Raw genomic sequence first — 12,029 nt, forward strand, 5'->3', positions numbered from 1 at the left:
GGTTAGTGCTGATATTTTTATTTCTAGGGAGTGGGGGACAGTCGCACATCAGCGTCTATGCTTAAAAGCACCAAAGTTGAAGTTTTTAAAATCAGTTTCAGGGTTAAGTTAAACGAGAAGAAATTGCCAGAACATTTTTGTTTATGGCCGTCTTTCTGTCTGTGATCTTAGCCTTCATCTCTCAGCCATGAGACATCATTTGCACTGTTTCCTAAGATTTCAACCACCTGTGAAAGATGAAAGACTCGGGCCTCAGAGTGACTCAGAGCTACTGTCTCCTCCGTGTTCCTTTCATTTTCTCTGCAGTGTTTTTTTTTCCTTTTAAATATATATATATATTTATCCTATCCTCTTAAGTACCATTTTTAAAGAGTACCTTAGAACTAGGCATCCAAAATCAATGTGACATGATTAAAACAAATCAGACATTCTACAGTTCATCTGAGCAATATATTTAGATACTTTTCCCCATCGGTTTAAAACAAATGTGTCCATATGTTAAAACAGCTCAGATGTAACTGTACACCTTAACCTCCATTAGAGTAGGGATGGATCTATAAATATGCAGATTGCTCCACACCTCTCCCCTCAGCGTTCACTTGCAGTTAAATCAGATCTGCTCAGGTTTAACTCTTGGTTATCTCTTTCACTGACAGACATGATGCAGACTCACTGTGATAGTGCAGTTATCTATTTATTTTTGTTGAGATTAAAGTTTGTACGGTCTTGCACAACAACCAAAAAAAAGACATTGGAAAAAAAGTATCACCATCAATAAGACAAAATGTTACCAAATATGGATGTCTAGTTTCTAGTGCAAATAACTCAGTGCACTTGAAATAAGACAAAACTAACTTTCAACTATCATTTCAGCAAGGTATAAGAGCTTGTTTTAAGTCAGTAATAGATTAAAAAGTACTTGTTCTGTTGGCAGATTATTTCACTTCAAACAAAGCATTTCTTCTCATGTTATGAGTGAAATAATCTGCCTGTAGAACTAGTACTTTTTTTTAATCAATATTAAGGTGTTACTGATTTCTCTTGCCGGAAAGTTACTTGTAAGTAGAGGTGTGCCGATCGATCGGCCACCGATCATAATCGGCCGATTTCCGTGAAAAAGTGTATGATTGGTGATCGCCGATCATTGTCTCTTGTTGCCGATCACACAAACCCATCACCTGCTTCTCATTTTGCAGCCTGCCTGTGTAGCTGGTCTCCTCTTTCCTTCACACTGCGTAAACGCGCAGCAACAAATCCTAAACGATGTGGAACTATAACGCACTGAGTGACTGTGGAAGTTTGCGTGTTGCGGCGGAAAATTGAAGAACGTCAAAATGCATCAACACAACGAAACTAATATGACATAAAAACAATGCCATACTTGACGGAGTTTGGCTAGATTGAGGCTCACTGCAGTAAAAAAGACATATGGAGGATCAAATAGCAGGTAAAGCAGCGCACAGCTACAAACACTCACCTGGATTAGCATGACGGTCAGAAAGCTAAACAAATAACCCGGAAAATTATTTAAGTCTTCGTGCTGCGATGTGGTTCTGCTCTCGCTGTTGAACGGCTGCTCCGCGCTACACATAGTAATATTTGACAGACGGAGCGCCGCTTCTGCTCCACCTGGTAGTGAGTCTCACACCAAACCTCTGTTTAAGCATCTAACTTAAAAAAAAAATTTTTTACATACATATTAAAACTTTCGCTGTCCTAACATGAGACTGATAATCTCTAAAATAATTATCGATCTCCTCCCTGTTCTGCATAATTACTCCGCTCAGTCAGAAACAGCCACTCAGGACTAGCAGTAATCAGCTAGCCGCAGTGCTATCAGAACGTTTTCATTCAGTAACTCTGGATTGTTTATTGTAATGGATCCTGTATCTGCCTTTGAATGTTAAGTTTTATACTTAAATTTTTTTAGCAATGTTGAGAGGTTTTATTTTGGCTCTTTGCATTATTTAGCCTCTTCAGAGCCTTCATATGTTATCAGTCTGTTAAAGATAGTATTATCAATAGCAGTACAATTTGAACAATGCCTGTTTTGTTTAGTTTTCTTCTTGGAAAAGTTATTAAAGTAAGTTTTTGTCTAAATTAAGGTGAATTCATGGTTCCTTTTTCCACATAATGTAACCGGTAGTGTTTATGATAAAAAAAAAATATATATATATATAATATATATATATATATATATATATATATATATATATATATATATATATATATATGAATCACATAGTTCAGGGTATATATATATATATATTATGTGATCGGTATCGGTGATCGGCCCTCATGGGTGATTGGTATCGGCACATCTCTACTTGTAAGTTAGATTTTTTATTATTTCAAGTGTAAACAATATTTTGACTTCTAAGTATCAAAAATACTTGGTACGATTTTGTGATTTTGCAGTGCAATGCCAAAGATGTTTTGACTTTGCTAATATTAAGCTTTTTCTCTCTCACCAGCTTTAGTAGATGCAAAAAGAATATTGATTAAGTTGTATTGTGTATCTAGTATTGTATATCTAGTTCTATACCTACTGTCTTGCTACCTGAGCAGATGGTTACAAAATAAATCTTATTTTACACTTGTTACTTTGTAGAAAGTTATTTTTTTCTGCCCAATAAACATTTGACAATAATTTTTTAGATGTAAATTCTGTTTTAGATTCTGTTTTAAAATTTACTTGATAAATTGTTATAGATAACTTCATTTAGTTAAAATTTCATTATGACGTCAACCATCTTTACTGTATGTCATAATTGCTCATGTCCATTAAGATCAAACACTTGTTAGAAGATTGCCTATATGCTCACTTTTAACAAATGAATCTTACTTGTATCCATTTGTTGATGAGCCATGTTCCATTATCAACCTTTACTTTTTAGTAAATTTGCCCACATAGTTGTTTACATGTTTTGTTTTTTTCACTGTTGTTTAATAAGGAGCTGTGCTAATAGGCCTTATTGCTATAACGCATGAGAATAAAACCCAGTGATTGTGCAGTGAGTCCTGTCTGTCTCATTGACTGTTTCTCTAATTGCGGCACCTAAGTGCACTCAGACCGCCGTGGTAATGTGAACACAGATCGATGTCGCTTTGCTCTGCCCTTTTACTGTTTGGCAGTACCGATAAACAAGCAACGGACAGATGGTAGTCTCAGCTCAGAGGTTTACTCGTCGTGCGCAACACTTTTAGTCTTAGTTTTACCTCCTTGGGCCCCGCAGCCAAATCAAGCTGCTTCTAATACCCATCCATATCCATACCTTATACTTCCTGGATCAAATGTGGAGTCGCTAATCCTTTCTCTATCCAGTTAATTTTACAAACCCACTTCTCTCACACTGGATCATTTTTACTTTTTCCAGTTCTGCCTTGTGCTGCAAACTATTTGGACTTCCTTTAGCTGTCTATGAAATCTCCCTCTCTCTTAATTACTTTTGTCTTCTCCAGCGTATTTCTGTTGGGATTTCCTCATTTATTCGCTCTTGTTTCATTCCCATCTGCTTTCAGTCTCCTGTGAAGAAAAAGGTTTAGATGTCTGTGTGCTTTCTGAATTCACATATCTTTCTTTGCTCATGAGTTGTTTAATGTAGGACATTAAGGAACCTCCTCCTATCTTGAAATTTTCACCTTAATTAGCCATTTATTCAATTAAAACAAGATGTCCTCTTGCTCCTGATGGGCATATTACGTGAAATAAAAGGATGAATAATAGTTTTTGTCAAAACAATTGGTAATTATTTTGTTTTATGCGTCCCTTACTCCTTTTCTGCCCTTCCTGTTCTGGACTCCTGCCATCTTCACTCAGCAACGTCTTCTTCATCTTCTGCACGTCTCTAGCAACGCCTTCTAAGCCCAAGTGCGTGGTAAATGGCCTATGAAATTAATAGCATTAATAGCGATCACATGTGTCCCTCTCCTTCCCTAAATAATTGAGGTCTTTGCATCAGTTCCTGCATGAGTTGGCAACTTGATGGGAATGATTTTCAATTATACCCCGCAGACGCCAGCTGTGAGCTATAAATGCGCCTTCATAGATCCTGTGTAGCCGGACGTCTGAACATGTTAAGGGTTTTAATGTTTTGGGCGCCATCAACTGTGTATATATTGCCGATTCATCTAACAGAAGAGTGAATTATTCATCTGTCTCCCCTTTTCCTTTTTTTTGTTTGTTTGTTTGTTTCCACCTCCCTGCAGTCCCCATAGACTCCACCACGGGGATCAAGATGCTGTATGTGTTTGTGGATATCCAGATGGACAATGCACACTTCCTGGACACAGTGAAGTTCAACTTCCATCCTGGACAATCCCTGGCACTTGTCAGCACCATTCAGTTTGTTGCAGCATTGCAGGTAATCGACCAAGGCTATTGTTCTCATTTTTAACTGCAGTGCTTTGCAAATGTGTTCATTCTTTGTCATATTCTGTGATGTCAGAACCAGAAAATTGATTGTGCAGATCGAACAGAAGGTATTAAACACTTAGACACTTATATATATATATATATATATATATATATATATATATATATATATATATATATATATATATATATATATATATATATATATATATATATATATATATATATATATATATATTCCCTCTCTTAATATATATATATATATATATATTTTTTATAAAAGTATCCATCCGCCACTTACTCTGATACACTTGAGTAAAATCCAGTGCCGTTGCCTTCATAAGTCACTTACTTAATAAAAAATGTTTTATATGTAGTGTAAAACTAAGACTGCACATCAACTTGAACCCACCATCCCCATTGCGAAACATGGAGGTGGCAGCACCATGGAACTATGATTTGCATAGACAAAATAAAAGCAAATGAAAAGCAGGGAAGTTGCCAGAGATGATGGGAAGATAGATTGAGTTACACATGTAGAAATATACTGTATGTGAGGCTGATTAATTCTGATTAATTGATTGTTGAAATAATTATCAACAAATTTAGTAACCAATTAGGCCATTTACTGAAAGAACAACATATTCAGAGCACTAATTAAGCAAAAACTTAAAAAACAAACAACAAAACATACATTTTGCATTTAAGACAAATATCCAGAACTCCTCAAATGGCACAATTTAGGCTTCACTTGGTTCAAATATTGAAAATAAATATTCTATTACATTTTATTAAAGTCAACAACTAAAAAAGAACAGATGACAAATTATCAAGCGCATAAGTTTATACAAGATCCACTGGAGTACAAGTTGAATTTATTCAGAAATTGTCAAATGTGATTGGATCTTGTTCACGTTAATGATATTATTCGGTGAAACATTGTTCAACTTCAATGAACTCGCGGAAACAGTCGACTTTAGCTCGGAAGTCTTCTGGCTGTTTCTGAACCTCAATGTCCTTCTCTAATCAAGATGAGCAGGAACAGCTGCTCTCTGTCGGCGAAGTGCGTAACGCAGCGCAGCAGAGTGGAGACGCATGCAGTGTAAATTCGCAATGATAGAGAGGAACTTGGGTTGTATGAAATCATTTATTTGTCTGCAAAATCATTTATATTCATCTGCTTGACAACTACGAGTGCATGGAGACATAATTGCACCATTCACAAGCCTTAACAAGTGTTCTAGCAGTCGCTAAGGATAGCACCATCAGATAGACGTAGCTATTTCTAATCTGACAAGTGAGATCATCAGAACCCCAGCAACAGCAAAAAGTGTCAGATTGGGCATGAGGTACAACTTCCCACTAGGTAATGAGATGAAAAACAAAACAAATCCTGAGCTTAAATCAAAACTTTTTCAAGAGTTCACAACCTGAATCCAAGAGAATCTTCAGTTATTTTGCAAAGAAGAATGAAGGGAGTTGAATTGAACTGCAGTCTATTCACTATGTTGCTATGCTATTTTCCTTCCAGTTCACAATATTACACTACTTTCTACTGGACTGTCATATAACATCCATGTAAGGTAAACTGAAATTAATCTGAACACTTTTGCAAGACATGATACACTCATGGTATCAGGAAAACATCCAGGGTGACTTCCACAATTTATATTTGTCATCCTCTTATGAGTTACAGTTTTGACTTCTGTATTTATCCTTCTCTGATTTTTATTTTGTTTTTTGTTTTTTTGGTGCCGCAGAAATATACAGACAAGCATTTATCTCAACCCTTGCACAATATATGTTTTTTTTTTTTTGGTGCCTGGTTTTCATGAACCCTCCTCTGAGCTCAGTTCAAGTGTGGGTTTGTCAAATCTGGCAACAGTTATTTTTGCTTTGAAAGGCGCAATGACCTCGGAAAGCCTCTCAGTTCAGCATCATGCTCAGGACTGCTCTTTACATAAGCAGTGGCAGCAGTTATAGTATTAAGCTTTAACATCCCTCTCTCTGGCTTGCTGCCTCGCTGTTCTATAATGTGCTCTGCTGCTTTCATTTTCTGAGTTCTTCACCACTGATGTGGGCTTTTGCTAATGTAAAATACACTATTTTTATATCACTTTACACTCCTGGGTGATTCTAAATTGCATGTTTTGTCATTTCGCTGCGTCTGTGTGTCCATCTACGCTTTCGTGCATCATTGCAGTGTTTTTATGCATGGATGCCTATATGGTTTGTTCTTGAGTAGATTTTTTTAGATCTAAAGATGAATCTATGATGAATTTTCAGGAAAGACTAATGACGTGATTCAATCTATTTCATTTCATTTTAGATATAATGGAGATTATAATGCATCTCTGCCTTTTCCATTAATTTATGCCACTTTTCAGCCAAAAGGTAGAAAACAATTAGCTGTAAATTTAGCTTAATTGAAGCCATGTTTTTTTAAATGAATGGTAAATACTGCTAAAAGGGGACGTATTGTGCAAAATTCACATTTTGCAGATTTTTGTACATCCATTTGGGTTTCTACTGCTTCTGAAAACATTCCAAGCGCTTAAAGAAACAACAACCACAACAACAACAAAAACCACTCCCAATTAGTTAATGTTTTTTGGTGTCTGGAAAATTAACTGTTTCAAAAACCTCCTGAATGTTGAGTCACGAATGAGCAGGCACTGCCCTTCACCTAGCAACCCCAACAAAGTCCAGCCCATCACCTAGCAACACAAGCTTGGGCTCCAGCTCGTTTTACCGTTGTATGCGCTGTACAATGGCTGCTGGTAAATACAACAGTTTTATTACTGCAGTAGGCTGTTTTTTCTGCAAAGATGTACGGACGTATGATAGTACATCTATTTGCCGCCATTTATATGTTTAGTTGAGGAGAGGAACTTATTTGTATTTAAAGTGACAGGAAGCCCTGAAACGGCTCAGAACTGAGCAGACTGAAATCTTATCACCCAAGACTGTAATGAACGTTTGTGTTTTATTGATATTTTCTTCACTTTCAAATGATCTATAATCAGATTTTATAAATACTACACTTCTAAATTCTGAACAAAAGGAATGTTATTTTAAGCTTCATTAATCAGTTAGAAAACAAAATTCTTGACCTTTCCATAAAGACATCTTCATAATAATCAGTCATTAATTACACTAATTACTCTACACTGATTATAAAAAAAGGGGGCTTTTAAAAATCTACTCGAAATGTAGCATTCAAATACGATTTATCTAAAAAAAAAAAAAAAAATGCAGGAATTTTTTGATCGTTCAGAATCTAGTGCCTAACTTCACTGGAAGGAAAAAAATTAACAATATTTCTTTGGGAAAAAGTGATCAAAATTGCAAAAGTTAATCCTGCAGAATTCTCTCCCCTCCCCTTCATGTCGCAGGCTGTGAGTGCAGCCCTGAGGCCAGAGTATGATGTGCTTGTCCCCCAGTGTCGGCCTCTGTCACCGGGAGAAATTCTAGGCTGCACCTCTCCACGCTTGGATCGCCACGTCGATGCCATAATGTAAGAAACCACATTCCTCCTGTCTTCCCCTCTCGCCGATTCCATGCCCACTCGTGTGATTTAAGTCATAATCACTGTGACAATATTTCCAGTCACATAAAATGTAGTTGGCAGAGATAACCAGGTTTGTCTGTGTTCTGTAAGCAGCCAGGAGAAGCCAGATGCTGATCCCCCGGGAGGCTAAAAATACCTTCTCACTGTGGAAATCTGCAAATTTGATGTAGCTTGACGGCTTTGGATGTCTTAAAACCGCAACATAGCCACGTCCATGCCAAATTTTCCAACTTTTTAAACAAGAGCTTTTTTCGAAGCGCGACACCTACTGCGACATGCGCATGGCGAGAATTGATAAACTGCGCAGCACATCTCAGTTTGTTTACACATTTGTTACAGCTCATGTGATTGCCTATTTTAAGTTATCTCATTTTCTGTGGAAAAAATATAACTTCCAGCCAGTTGTTGCATGACTTCTAAAAGACTAGACTAGTGTGTGTGTGTGCGTGTGGGGGTGCGTGTGTGTGTGTTTTCTTTACTTAACTGTGTGTAAGTAACTTAAACTGTGTGTATCTTACCTACACCGTGTGTAGGTAAGATATTTCAAAGCTTTGGGGGGGAAAAGGAAGAGAGATTTGCAGAAGTAAAGCAGCAAAACAATGTGCCTGCAGCTGCATTTTGTCAATAACATGCCGTGCTGGTTTGTGTTTGACAAATCCTGGGCTTTGTTGCACACGGCGAGATAATGTAATTTCCCTGATTTAATTATGCATAGGTGAAAATTCCTCCTCTGTCTTATCTGCACACATTTAGCTTTAGTCATTTGGTGTTAGACTATGTGATTCAAACCTTCCAGTGCGTGAAAACACATGGAAAAGCTTCGCTATGTGCACAAGTGGAGACAAAAGCAATGCAAGAGGTACTGTGTGCATTACATACTTATTTAACATATGTTGTCCATCTATCACATTTTGAGAAGCTCGCTAATATTTATACAAACAGTATTATAGTTTAAATCATAAACATTTAAATCCTACTTGGTTTTCTCATTGGTCTTCAAAGCAGACAAACCTTTTCAAGCATAAAAGTCTTTTTAGTCACGTCGACTGAAACAGGAAGTAACTACCGTCCTTACATGGACGGTAACTTTGCTTCCATAATGACATCTTCTGTAGTCCTGTCACTAGCTGCATTTCTGTTGACCATATAATTGCGCAATATGACATTTTGAAAATAAATCCACTTAATGGAAACACAGCAATTTTGAAAAAGTTGTAGTTTTTTGATAAACGTTTTGGCGCCAGAATGAGGTGGTTTTCTTGACTGTATCGATGTTTTTTTCTCGCAAAACTGCTATACCATACCATACCAACTTTATTTATAAAGCACTTTAAAACAACCACAGCTGATACGATACAAAGTACATTAAAACACAACATAACAATTAAAAAAACAACTCTTGCAGTTTAAAAACAAACAAACATACAATTTAAAACTAGATCCCGTTGGAGTTGAAAGCCAAGTAAAACTGCAATGGAAATCACTTGTTCACATCACATGATCAACAATTGGTTGTTGCCTCTGGCCCAAGCCATTGAGAAGAAGAAAACAGGAAGTTGGAGAGTGATGGCGTAACATTTTTCTTAATGACTTATCACATAAACAAACTTGTGGTTTTAGTGGTGTTTCTTATCTAATGGAAATTGTGAAATTGGGTTTTTTCGACATTAGCAGAATATTGAAAATCTTTTGTGCACATTTGTAATGGAAACGCAGCTACTGGCTCTGGCTGTAGACAGAGAACCAATCATATTGGTGAAAGAAAAATATCCTTTTAAGAACAATATTCAGATTCATGGTGCATTCTAGACAACATCAAACAGAATGTGACGGATTCATCTGCAAAGAGCAGCTATGCAGAACCTGTGGGTGAGTTTGGTGGCAGTAGGCACAAGTGGGGTTCCTCCTCCAGCTCTTCTTCAACAATAATGAGACAGTCGTATTCGGTACAGCCTGGTAAAAACCAAACCCATGTTCTACGCTTTTTACTTCATCCAGAGGGTCTGGACCTTTGGCTACTGAGAAGCAATTGCTTGTTGGAGGGGTGGACTCTGACATTTTAAGCCGTTGGGTCTGATTTCACCCAGTTGCTAATGTTTGGCCACAATGTTTGTAATGTGTTCGATGAAGCTGACCGGAAGTTGTGCGCGCTCACGGCCACAACCTCTTTGCCAACAATAAAATGTTGACAAAACTACAACAATAGCTAGAGTATAATTCTAAAGCAGCACAGAAAATCAACATCGTTCAAAACTGTTTCTTCTGTTTGCTGATTAGCCTGATTGAAACCCTGTCAGAGGAATTCACCTAAATGGGTAAAAATCCCAGGTGGAAAACTGAAGGGAGATGAGAATCGAGCAGAGTTTCTTCAGAAGACAGTAGCCAGGCTACTGTTCTCTCAACTTTGAGAGTTGAGGACACAAATGAAGGAGAAATGTTTGGTTTTAGATGCTATCTGAGTATTGAGAGTAGTTATACTTGAAAATATTGTTACTCAAGCAGAAGTCAAATGTACAGCACAGTAAAACTACTGGAGTCCTAACAGTACATTTATTTTCAAAAAATGACTCAAATAAATGTAACTAGTTTTCTACAATATCTTGACTGCTGCATCACTGTAGTGCAATTAAATCCTCATGAACAAAACACTAGCTTTAAGACTTGATGAACCATGGCTCCCTTATATAAAGTGTGCATTTGTTATTTTACATTTCTACTATATATTGATTTCGTACATGGAAAAGAATATAACTGGGGTGAGATACAGTCGTGAATAAACATAAAAAAGAAAACTTGTAAAACTGATAACATGCACGCTTTAAACTAATAAAAAACATGTTGATATTATGATGAGGCTCCATAAACATGATCTTCAATGCTCTCTCTCTCTTTCTCTCTCTCTCTCTCTCTCTCTCTCTCTCTCGCATGCATCACCAAATGGAGAAATAAAAGTGTTCTGTTGTGATGTTGTGGCATCACTGAAAGCTTAATTACAGAGTAATAGTTTCCTTTAATAATTAGGTTTCCTTTATGACTTTAATAAATTATTATCAATTTAATGTCAGGACAGATAAGCCGCTGTCTGTAACAACAGCATCAGAGTTCAGTTTCTTTAGCTGTGACATATCTTTTACAGTGTCGAATATCATAACCTTTTGAAATGGCATTAATTAAAACTCGGCTTCGGTTTATTTTTACTTTAATTAGAACTGAGCAAGTGTGACAGAAATGCTGCATGCACAAAATGTAAATGCACATACAAGTCATTGAAGCACTGAACAGAAAAAAAAAGAAGAAAAACAACTCTTTGCAGCCAGAAATTGTATTCAAAAGAGCTTTAAGAAAAGATCAGTGGAGCGTTTCTATCGTCTGAAAGGCGCTTTTGCTCGGTTCTAAAAAAGAACAATATGTGGATGTGAACATGATGATAAGGCTGAGGCTCAGAGAGCGCAGCCGGAATCGGACAACGGGACTGAAGTGCTTGCAAGTTTGTTGTCGCGGATGTAATTATACGAGGGGCTCGGACGTTTCCGAGCAATGAAAGCTACGCAGAGGAGGCTGTACCAGATTTCATTCTGTTCCGTCGTTGCATATTATTTTACTGGGACGCGTGGGGAAACAAGTGCACGTTTTCACATATGTGCTCTCTGACACATAGTCTAGACTCGTCGAGTTTCAAAATTGCCTGCATGGCAAACGGCCTACATCCTCGTTTCAAGCTTCTCAACAAAGAAAGCAATTAGTGTGATTATTTGCATGTCTCAAGTAAGAACAGGTACAGACCTGAACACACTCCACATCCAAGCAGCTCCAATATGCATTTATGTTAGCCGATTTGTGTTTCTTAAAAAAGGTTGTATATCTATGGCACATTCATATTGAGAAAGGGCAGGTGAAGACAGACAATTTAGTTTTATCTTTTTTTTTTTCCAAATCCTGTGCTCACAATTCAATTTATTTTTCTTTAGTTATCTTGGAGATGGAAGATTTCACTTGGAGTCGATCATGATCGCAAACCCAGACATTCCTGCCTACAGGTAATATGAAAGAACACGTTAGAGAAATGTTTACGTATGTAATGTT

At 37.1% G+C, this 12,029-nt stretch overlaps 1 protein-coding gene across 1 annotated transcript in view; it reads left to right on the plus strand.

Annotated features, from left to right (window-relative positions):
• Window positions 1-12,029, plus strand: part of dph1 (diphthamide biosynthesis 1) — an 84,900-nt gene that overhangs the window by 47,394 nt on the left and 25,477 nt on the right. Inside the window, exons 5-7 of the mRNA XM_081614299.1 lie at window positions 4,210-4,364; window positions 7,771-7,892; window positions 11,915-11,983. Of these exons, the coding sequence (XP_081470425.1) occupies window positions 4,210-4,364; window positions 7,771-7,892; window positions 11,915-11,983 (346 nt within the window). The remainder of the gene's footprint in view (window positions 1-4,209; window positions 4,365-7,770; window positions 7,893-11,914; window positions 11,984-12,029) is intronic.

Source organism: Poecilia reticulata, chromosome 13 (genome assembly GCF_904066995.2).
Source record: "Poecilia reticulata chromosome 13, P_reticulata-male-v2, whole genome shotgun sequence".
Classification (NCBI taxonomy): Eukaryota; Metazoa; Chordata; class Actinopteri; order Cyprinodontiformes; family Poeciliidae; genus Poecilia; species Poecilia reticulata.